The 18,492-nt window shown below is 32.1% G+C and overlaps 1 protein-coding gene across 1 annotated transcript in view; it reads left to right on the top strand.

Annotated features, from left to right (window-relative positions):
• Window positions 1–4,517, top strand: part of LOC145303581 (ubiquitin-like protein 5) — a 31,998-nt gene extending 27,481 nt beyond the window's left edge. The window contains exons 5-6 of the mRNA XM_080145126.1: window positions 639–676; window positions 4,156–4,517. Coding sequence (XP_080001252.1) covers window positions 639–676; window positions 4,156–4,199 — 82 coding nt within the window. The 3' untranslated portion in view covers window positions 4,200–4,517. The remainder of the gene's footprint in view (window positions 1–638; window positions 677–4,155) is intronic.
• The last annotated feature ends 13,975 nt before the right edge of the window (window positions 4,518–18,492 follow it).

Below are 18,492 nucleotides of genomic sequence, written 5' to 3'. Positions count from 1 at the left end.
CATAATCTGCTGATTTATATACATTTGATTATATTTAAAAAAAAAAAAAAAAATGCATTCCAATTGAATATGAAAGTTTAGTAAAAGTGCAGAGTATTTAACTGTCACAATCGTAAACAAAAATAAATAGCTTTTACAAAATGCAGTAAAAATTATCTACCAACCCATATACTTTTAAAGTGTTGAAACTGACTGTGAGATTTATGGTTTCTGACTTTTTTTGTTAGATTGAATTATCAATCTCCCAAAATGGTAAATTTTTGGAGATAGTTGCTAAACTTTAGATAATTTCATGTTTAAACAGTAAAAAATAACCTGCCCTACCACTAACCCTAAGCCCGCTGTAATGTGCCACTCTCTTTTACAAAAAGAAAGACTTATCTTTACAGGTCTGAACAACAGTGACATTTCATCATTAAAAATGTAAGGGTCAATAGAAAAATTAATTCTACTGTGTTTCCTGTAAATTATTTGTCTTTAATTTTGTTTATGATTTTTTTACTTAATTATTAAGCACTTTTACTGAAGATTTTATTTGTAAAATCTTTTTAAAAATTTTTAATTTCCATTTTAAATTTTTATTTTTTTACTATATGCTTTTTAAAAATTTATCGTTTACAAAATTTCTTTCTTTCCAGGTACACCATTTTCAAAGACCATGTCACACTAGGTGATTGTATCCTTTAAAAATACTAGCTGCACATACTTGGTGTAGCTTTGGAGGTTTTTTTTTTGTTTTTTTTTACCAATTTTATTATCAGGATTTTAAAGTTAAATTTAATTAAGCTATTTGGTTATTATTCATTGAACAAAATTTTAATAAAACTAGAACTAATTTTATTATGGTAAACCTGCCCCTAATGATTTAAATATTACAAATCATGCTTATTGTTATTTAGATACAATATCTGGTCAGATATTTTTTTATAGAGACGCTAAAAGATAAGTGCATGCAGGTCATTTTTCCCAAATTATCTATTTAGATTATGACAATAAATTAAACTTGTACATTCGTTCATACATTTTTTTTTTTTTTTTTTTTTTTTTAAACTATTTAAAAAAAAATGTTTAATTTTAAAAATCATCAATTTGCTCACACTTGATTGCATTAGATAATTTTACAAATGTCAACTGTCTTTACCTGGTATTGCCAAAGTGTACTTTTTAACTTCATTATTGAATGCTTTTTCTTAAACCATGTCAAGTATTTTTTATCTTTTTTTTTTTTTCTTTAAAGCGGACAGTAATTTTTTAATCAAAATGATATGTATATTATATATTCCAAGAAACACATCTGTCTCTGAGTTGTTTGAACTCTTGCTATGCAACGAAATGTGTGTAAGATGTACTACATAAACATAAATAAGATGCTATGAGTGTGAAAAAAATACATTTTTCTGGTTTTGGAATGATAACTAACAGTCATTATTTAGCATTCCAAAAAAGCAGAAGGTGTATTTAATTCACTCATGTTATTTTATTCATTTTTTTATGAAGTACATCTTGCACATTTTTCAATGAATAGCAGTAGCCCATTAAACAACTTGTCAGAGCTAAATGTTTAATCCTCAGAAAACAGTTGTAATTTTTTTCTTTTTATTTGGAATGAAAAAGAATTTGGTAAGAAAAATGTTGATAAAAGGAAATGAAAAAAATTAAAAGTTCTCCGAAACACAAGAATGAAAAGCACTTATTGCAGTGTTGATAGACATTCGTCGCACAAAACAATGTATTTAAAGCGTTTGAGGGAAATCCACCTTGTGCCACCATATTTGATTATTGAAATATGCTATAGCTTATTTCCAAGATTTCATATTTAGGTTTAAATTAAAAACAAGTCAAAACAAAATCCTAGGAGATATTTCTAAAATATTTCTACTAAAATAAATAGCTTAATATTTACATTCATTAGCCACTCAAATTCTTAAAGCATAATTTACGAAACTAAAATTACCTACAAAAAAAAAAGGTTTTACTTACGTAAATAAATATTCCCACTTCCATTAAGGAGATGCTTTCTTTAATTTTCATCTAATAAATATTTTTGGTGCTTATGCACTTACTGATCCGCACTATTTTTTAAATTGTATTTCCAAGTTTAATTAAAGTTTTGACATGATTTTTATTCAATTGTAAGGTTAAACTACAGAATAGGTACAAAACACCCTCCCCATGTTAAGAATGGCTTTTTAAGTAATAACGTTATTTCAGCACGGATCAACAAGTGCATGGGTACCATATTTTTAAATATTATTTACTAGCACAAAGTGGTAAAAGAAATTTATTAATTCTATTTTTCAAGATTTATGCTAAAATTAAATTAAAATGGTAAATCAAGTTCAACACCTTTTTATGAGAATATATGGGAGTTATTCCTCTTGCATCATTTAAAATTCTATTTCCTAACAAAATTAGTTATGGTATATAATTAGTTTTAAAATACTAATTATTTTTACATGTCTTTTCTGCAAACCATCCCATCATACTTAAAATCATATCCTCATTCAATAAGGTCACTCCACATTAAAAATCAAGAAAAATCTGGGTAATTATTAATGGCTGGAGTTTTATCCATATCAATGAGAAAAATTGTATCTAAGAAAATTGAAACTGAATTAACTACTAGTATATAAATTTATTTTTACTTATATATATTAAATCTAAAATGAGAAAAATTGTATCTGAATTAACTACTAGTATATAAATTTATTTTTACTTATATATATTAAATCTAAAATACCTAAGAATTACAGTCCTAAAAAATATTAATTTCTAGAAAATCTAAAGACAAAATTTAAAATCATAAAAACATTTAAAAAGAACTTATAAAGCCACAGTGATCAATAATCAAATAACTATATCAGTATGAATATTTAACTCAATTTTGAATTAGCGTTAACTCAAAATCCTATATTAATTAAACATTAGAATTCCAATCTTCGAGTCAATTTAAAATTTTTCATTTTTAATGTTTTTGGGGTTTTTTTCTTATTTTTAACTATGCACTATACGGCTAAACTATAATTATATTGAGTATCAGAGAAATAGAATGCTCAATTGTATAATCCAGAATTTTCTGATATCTATCAATTTGAAAGAATGGTTTAGTTAATTGTATTATGATTTGCGCATTACCAAATTCGTAGCAGCTCAACATTAGTATTTTGGTTTAATATTAACAGAAGAATAAGATTAACTTTAGTGTAATTTTATTAAAATACTAAATCATTAATAAGATATATGCTTCCATTGCACAGACTATGATATACATAATTTTAGCTTAAATTGTGACAGTACTAGTTATATGGGTTTGAAATAGGCTAACATATACCTCATTCTATGGCAAGTTTTGTATGATTTCTTGTTTTTAAGTAAATTTTCATTAGATGTTACTGTTTGAAATTCAACTGTTTCCACTTAATGATTATTCTTATTTCTACAAGTAGTTATTTTCAGTTACAATATTAGGTCCATGGTCATCATTTATTAAGCATGAACATTATATTTTAGTGTTATTATATCCTATTATGCAGCTTCATTTTTGGAAGGAGAAAGATACTTTAATAGTATTTTCTATTAAAGAGCTTACCTAATTTACTACCTCTAAGAAAGTTCCCGTCAATGATACTGCAAAAATCTTTGGAATATCAGAATATGCTTAGTTTATGACGTGCCTGACATCAAGCACAAGGGTTTTTATCTGTGGAACACATTGCTGCAGAACTGTTTCTCTGCAGATTATAACAAGTCTTCAAATCCAATGTGTATGAATTCCTTTTATAAACTATCCCGATCAGTAATCAACTCTGTTAATTCCATTAATCATTTTCACTTAATCAATTTTGGATGGTATCTATAGCAACACAAGTTCTATGAGCAATTAGAAACGAATCTGCTCTTCAGTATGCAGATATAAGATAACTAAGTAAATATTCTCTTGCGAACAGATTTATTTTTAATGCAGTGCAGATGTCTGGAGTTATTAGCCCTTGTTCAAAATTGCGTTCAGGCAGTAGTTTAGATCAAATGTGTTTTCCATGCATCCTGATTTTAAAAACTTTTTTCTTTTCATAAACATATTACAAATCTTTAAATTGTTCTGTGTTTTTGTGAATAATTTTCAAGTTTTTTTTTTTTCTTTAATTACATTGTCAGATGAAATCCATGATGGAATGAACTTGGAACTTTATTATCAATGAACAATCAAGGATGTACAGATTAAAAAACAAAAAAAAAAATCCCTTTTCTTTCTCAAACAATGTTTTACTCCAATGTGAAAAAAAAAGAAAATATTAAATATGCCATCTGAAATCTCATTAAAATGGTAAAGGATGATTTGAATTTGAAAACTCATTAAACATAAACATATGATACTTTCATTTCTTTCATCTTTTTTCAGTGTTAAACATTTTGATGAAAGATTATGTAGCTTTTAAATGAGATGAGGAAAAATTCCTGTTTTCTTTTACATAATGAAACATGGCCGTTTTGTACAAAAGAATAAAGGATGACACTTACTTTATTTTTCATGTCTTGTCTCTTTGAAGCTGTAATTAAAAATACACTTAACTAGCATGGATGCCCAGCATTGCCTGTGTCGACATGATGTTCCGTTTGGAACACACCTACTATACTAAGGATATTGATCACTTTCATCGTGAGCAATGTTGATACCCTCACAACAATTTAAAAAATAAAAGAATGGATAAAAAATATGAAGAAAAAAAAGTATGTGACACCCTCTCCACTAGATATTTCAGCAGAAGATATACAAAGAGAAGCTATTCTCTGGATATTGAGCACTTTTTGTTGACTGTGCACTGGAGAAAGAAAAAAAGAAAATTACCTTCCTTCCACCCATCCCCACCCCCAATCAAATAAATGAATCAAAACAACTCTTCTTTCAATCAAAATAGCAGGGAGTACTCGTATGACAAGAAGAAAAAAACATTTTCTTTAATGGGCAGCGGTGTCTGGGCCTGAACGTGAAAAAGGGGAAGAAGGCAAAAGCTTACGGACACATTATTTTGCCTACGTGGCTACAAGTGCTTATGATGTCATGATGTTGCAAAATAAGCTTTTGTAAACGTGTGCGTGATTTGTGAAAAGTTTAAGAAAAAATGGAATTTCTTTCACGTTTTTTTTTTGTAAAGGTACTTTCTAATATGTATAAAACGTAATTTGCCAGAGTTTAAAGAGTTTTTGAAGGGAAATATTGTATTTGATCTAACAGGTAGCACCCAGGGGAAATAACTCAAAACCGGTTTCTAAAAAAAAAAAGGTTATGTCGGTAATAATAATTCAAAATAAATCAAATATATTATCAATATGAACCAACTTTAAATAACAATTTTGAGTAGAACACTTAAAACAATTCTCCTGCTATACATGGTAACTAATGTACAGCTATTTAGTAAAATCGATTTTCCTTAATGTAATATGCAAATGAGATTACCTCTTGGGCATATATTTTGCAAGAATCGTACTATATATACAAATAAATAAAATCGAGTAAGTTTTCAGCATGAAAATTAATTAGGAAAGTAATGGACTTTTTGTATATATTAATCAAATCGTAAACAAACAGACAGGAATACAAATTTATTATATATATATATATATATCTATATTTTTATAAAGTAATAGGGTTCGTGTGTTTCTGTCTGTGTGTACAGCTCTCCATCATCAACGAAATATAAAGGAGGTAAGAGGGTAGATCTCTCCTGGTAGAGAAACATTAGAACCCATTTTAGGATGTTTCTGTTATAGGAGACATAAGAATCTTTGCCTAATTTCTTTATATACTAGTCTACAAACCACCCCCATATCGAATGACTTATGCTCATTTGCATATCACATTATATTAAATCTCTTTAACTAATTACCTCGACCTTATTACATATTGGAAATATTCTAATCATTTCAACTGTACTATTTACAAAATCTATTTAACATTTAATTATTTAATATATTTTCATTTAATTTTATATTCGATTTATTTCACTTTACGTATATTATCAAAACAATTCATTGGCGAGGAAAGCTTTATGTTTTGGGATTGTATTGAAAATGTAATGGAAATTTCAATTTCGTTCCGTTTTAATCTTTTATATTTTACTTGCCAATATAATTGAAAGAATACAATTCAACTATCGTAATTTTTTATAAATAAACAAAAACAAATATTTTAAAATAAAACTTTATTAAAAAAGAAATAATTTTATTTTTAAATGAAAAAAATCAATTTAGTAAAATAATTGTATTAAACACCCTCAGCCTTGTCAGCAAACCTGTAAACCTATAAAAGTTAACATTTCGAATGTAAACAGTGATTTTTCGATTTTGTTAGCGCTTGCCGCAATTAAAGACAATTAAAACGGAACTAACTTTATTTCCATTCTATTTTTTAAACAACCCCCAAAACATAACGCTCTCTTCCAGTTATAGCCAATTTTTTTTTTAATTAAATAAAACAGGTCAAAATAAACAGATAAGCGCATTTTCTTTTACATTTTTCTTACAACCATTGTCATTTAACCAACTGCAGGATACCGTTACTTTTGTGGGGTTGTTTTGAAAATGGCACGGAGATTATAATTTCGTTCCAATTTAATCTTTCTGGTCGAGCCTATTTCGAAAGCCTGTCTTATCATAGATTTGAACTACAAATAATTTATTACATTTTGATTATTACTATCTTAAGACTTAAAGCTTATATTTATTTCATTTTTCTATTTATATATTGAATTAGTTATTTCCAGTCTTATTTAAACTTAGTGCTTTCTTTAAACCGGATGAACCTTTTATAAAAATATGAGTTTAACGTAAAGAACACGAACAAGGTTTTATTCAACTGAATTTCTTCCAGTTTACTAACAAAATATATAAATTTAAAAGAGATATAAATAATAAAATAAAAAGGTTATGTAATTTAAAAGAAATACACGTACTCACAAAAGCAGAACTTTTTTTACACATTTTTTTTCTTTAAAACCATAACAATGAGACTAACAATTACCTAGATCTTAGTAATTATTTGTTTTAATAGAACTGTTTTAATTGTACTGTTTACTTAGTTAACCTAAGTTGGTATTACATTTATTTTACATTTACTTTTTTTTTTTAATTATTACTTTTAGACTGTGACGTTTACACCCGGAAGTAATGTCGCTTTTATTCATTCCTTTTGGTCAAGATCAAAGTGTAGTATCTGTTCTTCAGATGCTGCACTTCATTTTCTTGTTCTCTTTCGGTGGAGGAGAAATCCTTCACGACTGAGACAATTTTTATTTTTGTACCTTTTCTCCACGTTAAAAAACGACCCTGGTGTCTAACTCTGTCCCGTGGGGAGGCATAGTAAATAGGTACAATATAATTGTTTATAATTGTACTATTCAGAAATATTATTTATAGTTCGTCCATTTCAGTTAGTATACATTTCCTTAATTTCGCTTAATTAATTTACAATCATTAATATCGTTAAACAATTCCGTTTGAAACCGAAATTATGCCACCCAAACGAAGTAGAAACGAAAGTGAGGAAGAAAGAATGGAAAGATTGGAAGCTAATAGACTAAGAGTTGCTGCAATTCGCTCCAATGAAAACAATTCAGATAGAGAAAGACGTCTAGAACTTAACAGGATACGTCAAAGAGAAAGGAGAGCAAGACTGTCAGATTTGGAAAGAGAAACCCAATGTGAAGCTGACAGAACTAGACATGCTGTAAGGCGGTTAAATTAATCACAAGATGAAATTCAAGAAAGGCAAAGATATGCACTGGAAAGAGAAGCAATATTACGATCGAATGAATTATATGAGGTAAGTAGACGTACACAAGGTCAGTTGAGAGTGGCTCAACGACATCAGAATGAATCGGAAACCCAATGAAGCTTTCGCCTATACCAAGGGCAACAACGAGAGGCTGCATGGAGAGAGAGTATGACTTTGCCCCAGCAACTGACAGAAAACGAGGCAGCTAGACAACGAATGACTGCTTTGAGACACCATGAAATAGAACACTGCAATAGAAAAGGATTGCTCTACAACAAAAATGACTCTCTCACTACAGCTGATATAGGAAAAATGGACAAAGTATGTCAACATTGCTCAGCTGTAAAATTTAAAGGAGAAACCCCTGGTTGTTGTTGTTCTTCTGGCAAAGTTGTGCTTGATAGATTTCCACCACTGCCTCAGTTGCTTCAAGATTTGCTCTCCGGCAATGGTCCCATCTCTAAAGATTTTCTGCAAAATCTACGCAGTTATAACAATTGTTTTGCAATGACATCATTTGGTCACAAAATTGCGGCAGTACATGGGTGGAATCCTTCTTTTAGAATTCGAGGCCAGGTTTGCCACCAGATTGGGAGTCTTTTACCACCTGAAGATGAAACAGCAAAGTTTATTCAAGTCTACTTCTTGGATAGTCTGGAAGAGGAACTACATAATCGGGGACGTGACAGTAGACTCAATAGAGACATTCTCCAAAGTCTGACTGAATTTTTACATGAGAACAACAGCTTCATTTGTCAGCTGAAAACAACAAAGGAGAGGATTGAAGAAGAACACTTGGTAGAACAAAGTTGTCATAAGGGAAGGCCGCAAGAAGAGCATCCACGGCGATTCAATGCTCCAACAACAACGTATGAGATTGGAATATTAATGGAGAATGAACCAACAGCTAACCGGGATATTGTCTTGCGTTTTAGAAATGATAGATTAAAATGGATCTCCGAACTACATCCCCTCTACGATACTTTAATGTACCCGTTAATGTACCCCTATGGTTCTCCATCTTACAACATCTACATGAAGGCATCCAATGGGCGAAAAGTTACCCAACAGCAATTTTATTCGTACCATTTAATGACTCGGCCTGGAAACTATTTTCTCTGGTACCGAAGGCTATTTCAACAATGGCTGGTGGATGTGTACTGCAAGATTGAAACAGAACGTTTACAGTTCCTGAGGCGTGAGCAACAGACCCTGAGAGCTGACAATTATAGCAACTTGAGAGATTCAATTCTTAGGGAGGATGGGAATCCAGAACAGTTTAGTCAACGAGTTGTACTTCCGGCAACTTATACAGGAGGCCCTCGATACATGTTTGAGCGTCAAAGTGATGCCATGGCATATGTTCGGCGAATGGGCCGAGCCGACCTCTTCATCACGTTCACAACAAATCCAAAGTGGACAGAAATTACAGAAAATTGTCTTCAAGGGCAAGACCCTCAGGATCGTCCAGATATTGTTGCCAGGGTTTTCAGGCAGAAGCTAAAAAAGTTACTTGAATTTATTAAAAAGGGAGGATTTGGCAGGTTGAGGGCTTTCCTGTACAGTATTGAATATCAAAAAAGAGGACTGCCGCATGCACACATCCTCACCTGGCAGGCCCCAGAGGACAAACTTCTACCAGAAAAAATGGATCTCTGCATATCTGCAGAGATCCCTGACAAAGAGGAAGATCCTGATCTTCATGCTAAAGTGATGGCACATATGGTGCATGGACCTTGTGGACCATTTAATCCAAATTGTCCATGTATGATTGACAACAAATGTTCCAAAAAATACCCAAAAGAATTTCTTCAGTGTACCGAGCAAGGCCAAGACTCTTACCCCAAGTACAGACGAAGAAAACCAGAAGATGGAGGCCAGACTGGTACAATAAGGATGAAGAGAAATGGTCGGTATGTTAATCAAGAAATAACAAACCAGTGGATTGTTCCGTACAACAAGGTCCTCCTTCAGCAGTTCAACGCTCACATTAACGTAGAAATTTGCAGCTCGATCCAAAGCATCAAATATGTCCTCAAATACGTGAATAAAGGATGTGATCAAGCAGTGTTTGAACTACAAAGAACTGATGGAGCAGCTAACCAACAAGGCCAAGTATAAAGTCACATTGTGGATGAGATCCAGCAGTTCCAGAATGCAAGGTATGTCGGCAGTTCAGAGGCGGCCTGGAGGATATTGGAACATCCCATCCATGAACATTTCCCCCCAATTGTGCAACTTTCTGTTCATCTTGAAAATGGGCAGCGTGTCATGTTCCCAGCTGATACTGCTCTGGAACGAGCCCAAGGTCCACCGCCTGCCACAACTTTGACAGCATTTTTTCAACTCTGCCATGAGGATGACTTTGCAAGGGGTCTCAAATACGTAGAAGTCCCTGAGTTTTACACTTGGAACAAATCGACAAAGAAATGGATGAGAAGAATGCGTGGGGTACAAGTTGAAGGTACTGAAAATGATGATGTATGGAAGGCACCATGCATTGGGAGAATCTACACGATTAGTCCAAAAGCAGGGGAGTGTTATTTCTTACGCCTGTTGCTCAATGAGGTTGCTGGTCCAACTTCATTTCAAAATTTGCGAGCATACAATGGTCAGGTGTTTGAAACATACAGAGCAGCGTGCCTTGCTCGAGGCCTTCTAGAAAATGACCATCACTTGCATCAAGCAGTAGGAGAGGCAAGTGCCACTCAATCACCTTCAAATTTGCGAAGCCTATTTGTGATAATTTTAACAGCCTGTGAGCCAAGAAATCCTCTTGAGATCTGGATGGCTTTTCGTGATGTAATATCTGAAGACATTCTTCAGATACAGGCAAGAAGTTAACAATCCAGAAGCAGATTTTAATGAGGACGTCTACAATAAAACTCTTTGTCTAATTGAAGAAAAAGTTCTCCTTATGTGCGGTCAACCATTGGCAAGCTATGGATAACCTGCACCAACACAAGGGAGAGATGAAAGACTCGCGAGAGAGTATCAACGTGAAGTTACTTATAATCTTGAAGAACTTTCCCTACAAGCAGAAAATATGCAAGAAAAACTGACCGATTCTCAAAGAGAAGTTTACAATTCATTCATGGCAATGTTGGAAGCACAAGGTGAAATGAACAAAAACATGATGTTTCTTGATGCTCCAGGTGGTACGGGCAAGACTTTTGTAATCAATTTGATCCTTGCAAAGATTAGATCCATGAGAAAGATTGTGCTTGCAACAGCATCCAGTGGCATTGCTGCTACTCTACTACAAGGTGGCCGCACTCTTCACAGCACTTTTAAAGTACCCTTGGATACTCATCGAATGGATCAGCCAGTTTGCAAAATTACTGGTAACTCAACCTTGGCAAATGTAATTAGAGACACCTCTGCAATCATTGTAGACGAAGCCCCAATGACGCACAAGAGTGCTTATGAAGCAATTGACCGAACACTGCAAGACATCACAGGAAATAAGAATCCCATGGGTGGCATTCCAACCTTATTTTGCGGTGATTTCCGTCAAATCCTCCCAGTGGTTAAAAATGGCACAAGGGCTAACATTGTCAATGCAAGTTTGAAACAATCCTATCTCTGGAGGCACGTTATAGTGAAGAGACTGACTACTAATATGAGAGCCTATATCTCTGATAACACAGCTGCAGCAGACTTCTCAAAATTGCTTCTCCAAATCGGTAATGGTCAGTTTCCTATCACTTCTTCACCTGACACAATTAAGATTCCAACTGCGCTTGGTAAATGTGTCGGTAATCAGAAGCAACTGAAAGACAAAGTGTACCCAAACCTGCAAAACAATGGAAAATCACCGGATTGGCTTGCTGAGAGGGCTATTATTTCGCCATTAAACAGCAATGTGAATCATTTGAACAATTCAATAATGGATGAATTTCCAGGAGACACAAAGCAATACAAGTCAGTTGATTCGGCTACTAATGAATATGAAGCTGTTCACTACCCTGTGGAGTTTTTAAACTCTTTGGAGATATCTGGAATGCCTCCACACATTTTAAATCTCAAAATTGGATCGCCAATCATGATTCTTCGATCCTTGGAACCGCCAAAAACAACAAACGGAACCAGATGTGTTATCACCAGATTGCACACCAATGTACTTGAGGCCACCATTTCCTGTGGTCCCTACAAAGGCAAAACCGTTCTACTGCCAAGGATCCCCTTAGTTCCATCGGACTCAGAACTTCCATTTAAATTCCGGAGACTCCAATTTCCTGTGAAGGTGTGTTTTGCAATGAGCATAAACAAAAGTCAAGGTCAGACATTTAACATCATTGGCGTAGACTTGACATCAGACTGCTTCAGTCACGGTATGTTCTACGTCTCCATCAGCCGGACAGGAAGTTCAGAAAAACTCTACATTCTGGCTCCAAATCAAAGCAGCAGAAATGTAGTTTACCCTGAGGCTCTTCAGTGAAAAGTTCGAGAAATGGATATGAGGAAAAACTGACATGATCTGATTGTGGTAAGTTTTTAGTATTGAATGTGCAAGATAAAATTTAAGCAAGAGTTGAAAATTACTTCAATGAAAAATTTACTATGTAACATCAAGTAACCTTCCTTTTTGATGAAAATGTTTTGTGAAGTTCCTGATTGAATTTCAGTCACTACAAGAGGTAGTTAAAATGTTAATCACCTTATGCAATCGTTGCTCTTACAACATCAACTTACTGGAAAGGTGCCCACAGATTTTGGTACCCGAGTGCGCAACAAAGCTCCGTGCGAAGCACGGGTATCTTTGCTAGTATATATATATAACTATTCCATTTAATCACATAAATTAATATACGAAAGTATAAATTTATGTGTAAACTTAAAGTATTTACTTCAACAGTGCTCAATATGTAGGTAGAGCTAGGTAGTAAGTTATAAAATATATATGGCGATTAAGCTACACAGAATATTCCGCGTTTTATCCACGCTAGGCATAAGCCTGATGAATCCTAGCGTCGATGAAATGCGGAATATTCTGTCTAGCTTAATTGCCATATATATTTTAACTTATATATATATATATTTAGTGCACTTTCATGAATACCATTGTTTTAAATGTTACCACTCCTTTCGTTGTAGCTCTTCAACTTTGAGCTTAAAAAAAAAAAAATTAAAAAGCCGTCTGATGCAAGAGTTGATGAGTCTTACATATTGTTTGGAGATATGTGACATATATGGAAAAGAAAGATGAAAAACACAGTTAAATTCATAAATAGCAAATAATTGGACCGTAAAGGTAGAATATGAAAATGGATTATTTGAGCTGCTAGCAGCAGAGAAATGGTTAATGAAGTTGGATTACTTCTCCAATATTGGTAGTACCTACCAGACAGGTTGTCCTGAAAAGAATATGTGAAATCGCATAATTTGTAGTGATTGAGATATATATATATATTTTTTTTTTTTCTTCTAAAAGATATAGTATTGACCTGCAAGCATGCCACAATATTTTCTCTCCTAAAAATTAATTTCTTCACATTTGACAAAAAAAAAAAAAAAAATAGCATTATGGAAAACAGAAAAGTATGCAAATTATAGGTGCTGTAATTTTAAAAATTTTTTTTAATAGGAAATTCGTTTCACTTAATTTACTTGAAAATAATAGAAATTAAAACAATAGAAATGTTAAGGGCTTCAGAGCTTGGAGCAGGGCACAGATTCTCATTGTTTTCTTGGTAAATTTGACAAGCATTTGCAGAGGTATTTTCTTTCAGCAGGTTTGATCATAAATGAACAGGCTAAACACAAAGAATTTCATGTTGCTTTTACTTTCATTGTTGATGTATGTTTACATTATTGTACTCTCATATTCATGTCTTTATATACAATGAACTCCAGTGGGGAGCAAAGAACAGGACTTCCTCACTACTTGATAACATTTTTATTTATTTTAACAATCCCTCATTTTGCAAAATTGCCTGTTTTTAAGTATGATGTATGAAAGTGAAACTTTGTCAATGAGGATTGAGGACATGCGTTATGATGTATGTGTAATGTGAGTCTTAGTCAGGCTTAGTTTTGCTAACCTCAAAGGAAGACTAAATCTAGACAATTTAAAATGGGTGCAGAGTACAAAACTTCAATGGTATGGCCATATTGAAAGAATGCAGGAGTAAGTGTAGAATAGTATGGAGTGACCAAGAAAAACCTTGGAGAAAGTGATAAAAATGGACTTGAGAAAATGAGGAATAAAGATCTGATCATAAGTTAGTTTCAAAGTCAATTTCTTAAACATGACATCCAGCATGTAAGATGAATGTTAGAACTGAATGATTATTTTCATGCATTCCTCTCCTAAACAAGAAAGCACAAATGTTTACTTTTCAATTTAACTCATAATTCACAAACTGTTAAAATAACATTTCAAAGATACACAGAAAATCATTTTTTTTTTTTTTTTTTTTTTTAAGCTCAAAGTTGAAGAGCTACAAAGACAGGAGTGGTACCATTTAAAACAAGCGACCTTCTGTGCTCCAGAATTTATTTTTTCTACATAGGCACCACTGTTCTCAATGCACTTTTGCCAAGAATTCAATGACACATCTCTGCTGAAGCACGGCCATGCTTTTTTAGTCTAACACCATCAATATTTGCAGCAGAGAGATGAAACTTTCAGATCATGAATGCAATCCCCTCTGATTTGTTGGAGCAGAATTTAAAAAGAAAAAAAGGGTGTTATTTTTTTAACAATTTCAGCTTTTGTCATAGTCATAGCTGTTATGAATTATCATTAGTAGTCATAATATTACTTTTTCTAACTTCCCAGCGTTTAATTTCATTGAGATACATATTTTTTTTTTAAGTATGTTCAAGTTATTGTCTGGTCATTAAATGTTATTTTGGATGCATGACCTCGTCTATTGTCTTTCCAGCCAAACTTTTTTTTTCAGATGGGGGGGGGGGTATCCTGTCCATTCTGAGAAAGAATGGTGATGTCATAAAAAAACTTTTACACATACACACTAACACTTCAGTTTCATCCAAAAGAAGGAAAAACGAACAATGCTCTCAACAGAGCAAAAGATTTCCATTTGTTCGAGTTGAAAGAAGAGTTTGGTGAGAAACGTTTGAAAATAAATCTGAAGCCATTTGTTTCCCAAAGTGAGTACTTCCTTAACAACAGAGAGGGAGGATTAGAAACATTTTTTAAACAATGAAGATTTCATTTAATGTCAGAATATTTGCATGCTTACTGATTCATTATGGTTGATTATGTAGTTTTTTTTTTTTTGTTTTTGTTTTTTCTTTTGTGAGGCAAGTGAAATGGAAGTAAATTACAATTTTATTTACAGATTAAAATATAATTTTAGATCAACCAATTTTAATTAAAATGCTTGCAAAACAAGTCTATTTTGAGACTTTTGAAAAAAATAATTTAAGCTAAGTGTGTAAACAAGACAGAGCCATATTGAAAAATGGCCTTCCATGGTTTCTAAAACAGCAATAATTATGAATCGAAGCAATGCGTTCATATTATGGAAGGTGTTTGATGCAAGTATTCATTTGATTGTGCATCTCTAAATGGTTTTCAAGCAGTTGATATTCTGTTCTTGACTGATGTTGCAAACTGTGGTCATACCACAGTTGTATACAGTTTTAAATAAATGGCTGGAGAAACTGCTAATAAAGGATTTGCAAAGTAATGCCATGACTTTCTTGAGAATTTTAGAGGTGGAATAAAATTTTATTAGTTAATAATTAGCTATAAACTAAAATATTTGGTTCAATTGTAGCATAGGGATTACTAGTATCGTTCACCCATTTCATTTGTTTTTTCACTCAAATTTCGGATAAAATTGATTGATCTTATTTATTTGTCTTGAAATAAAACTATTTTGATTTTTAATCCATATGAATTTGAACTTTTATTCAAAGATTTTCTATATAACTGTTCTTATTAAACTACCAAATACTGTTTTAATCTCTTCATCTGTTATTATACTAAAGCTGAGTTAATCAACACTTGTTTCCCGAAGGTTTTTTCTTTTTTGTATATATTTTAACCATACAAAATACATAATAAAATATTCCTTAGTTTTGAGGTTGTTATCTTTGTAAAAAAATCCAATGTAATTTTTATAATGAACCATAAAATTTGTAATTTACTTAGCAAGTCCTTTCTCTTACTAAGTTACAGTCTAATATTCTCACCCTCTCTCACTGGATGCTGTTTGACCTTCTTCCACTCTTATTTTTATACGGTGTCTATCCTTTCTCTTATCAGTAAAAGGTAATGAAACTAACTATTGTAATCTTTATACAGGGTGCAGCAGAAATATCTCCCACATTTTGACATTTTCCCAGTCGTGCTCGTGCAGTTTCTGAGCAAATATTAATTTGTATGGATTGAACTGCATATCAGTGTGTAGAATTTTTCTGACTGTCTGATCAGACAATCCCAAAGCCAAACCATGTTTGCGAATTGAACGTGTAGCAGACTGAGTTACAGAAAGTCTCACAGCTCAAATACTGTCTGGTGTTTGAGTGCTTCAAGGCATTTCAGGAGGTTTCCTTTTAGGTGCCAGACCTGTAGTTCTAAAATTTGCAACTCATAGCTGTATTGATTTTCTTTCTGGAACAGCATCATGCCGTCCTAACTTTTAATGAACTCAGAAAGCTCTCTGTGTTGCAGTTACAGATTCACCATTCTTCAAAAACATTTCTACAGTATAAGCACAATGTGCACCATATTGCTTGATGAGGGTACCTGAAGAAAAAATGCTAAGTTATTAACTAAATGCATTGGAACTTGCATAAGTTCATTAGCAACATATAGTTGAAAGTTTAAAATGTGGGAGGTATTTCTGCTGCACTATTAATGTGATGTCTTGGGAATTTGTACACAAGTAGAAATGTGATTAGTTAACAACAAATAGGCAGAGTACAAATTACTGAGTTTTTGCAATATCAGTACATCTATATATATAAATTTGTATTCCTGCCTGGTTGTCCACAATTTGATTAATATATAAAAAACGCGTCTTACTTTAATTTTTCATTTATTGTTATATATAGTATGATACTTGGAAAAATATACAATTAAGAGATCACCTTATTTGCATATGACATTAAGAAAAATTGATTTTACTAAATAGCGGTATCTTAGTTAATATTTTTAGCAAGAGAATTATTTTAAGTATTCTTTTTAAAATTGTTTTTTAATAAATTTTAAGCAACAATTATATTGATAATATATTTTATTTTGGAATCAATATTTCCAACAGCGACCTTTTTTTTTAAACTTTTTTTTTTTAGTTATTTGCCCCCTAGATGCTATCCATAAAACACAAAAAACAAACGTTTACCAAATATCATTTGGTAATGTCATTAATTTCTAACTGGAAAAATAATTCCGTTTATTGTTGTTTTTTTTTTTTTAATATATATAAAAAAAAACAAAAAAAAACGCATGAATTTGCAGATGCACAAAAATAATGGAAATATGAAGTATATTGGCAAGTTGAAATGAGCATTTTGCATTTCAACTTGCCAACATACTTCTATATGTATTATTCATCCATCCAAACAAAGATTTTACTTGTTATAAACCATCCTTGGTGTATGATTACTATTTCTTGTTAATTTTAGTGTTATGTAGCCAGTAGTTAAAGAGTTTATTGGTTAAATAGTTTCACACACACACATATATATCTACTGTTTTGTAGAGATTTCTTTGTCATAGAAAAATTATTTTCAATAATGATTTTATAAAATACTAGCCTGGGTATTTGGAGGTGTGTGTTGAGCAATCAAAAAAGAAAAAAAAAGGTGATAGTAGGCAGGAAGGCTGAAACCTGTATCATGAAGAAGAAAAAAAATATTTAAAAAAAAAAAAAAAAAAAAAAAAAAAAAAAAAAAAGCGACATCTTTGCCATTACATCCATTGCCAAACCAGAAGTGGCAAAGATTTAAATTAAGGCAAGTTAATTGAAAAGAGGGGATGACTTTCAAAAACATTGGTGAAAAAAGCGATCCCTCCTTGTAGAAAAGTGCCCAGTCAAGGGTGGAGGAATTAATGTTTTTAGCCAATTTTTCAATGTTTGTCGTCCGAAGGGTCGAGCTTCAAAATGATACTGATCTCGTGAAAATCCGTCGCCTCTGTCAAAAGTTTTAAGCAAACATTCATACATACATACATTTAAACAGACATGTGAGATTTATATTATAGATTAATTTATTTTGAAATAATGCTGAATGGCATTTTTTTAAGGTTCCTCTAAAATTAATGATGGCCAATTTTTTTGGCGTTGTTACAGAGTGTAAAAAATGCAAAGGAGATAAGTGCATTTGACTAAACGAACTAATCATTTATTGAAAAGAATTTGGGATACTGAAATCATATGTAACTAATTATAAGATAATTGTCAAGTCTAACTTGAACAAAAGATTTTATATTAAAATGTAATAAATTTTTAAAAATGTAAAAAAAAATGTTTGGCATTTATTTATAAAGAAACGTTAGACTCAACAAGTATTGTTTATAGTTGCAAACGTTTTCAGCATCCGAAATTCTCTTTTCAATAATTTTTTTTTTTTTTCAGTCATCATGATCGTCACTTAAATCGAGTATACAAGTTTCCAAGGGCTTGATTCATGGGTTCTCGCATGAGAATACAATCCAATTCAAGATCCACATATACTATCACAATTTAGGCATGTATTATTTTGCAATTGTGTGCATGGCTGATTTTTGTGGCGCATTA

This window comes from Euprymna scolopes, chromosome 19 (assembly GCF_053919585.1).
Source record: "Euprymna scolopes isolate OS-2025 chromosome 19, ASM5391958v1, whole genome shotgun sequence".
In the NCBI taxonomy this organism is placed as follows: Eukaryota; Metazoa; Mollusca; class Cephalopoda; order Sepiida; family Sepiolidae; genus Euprymna; species Euprymna scolopes.
This window is presented reverse-complemented; position numbering and strand designations above follow the sequence as displayed.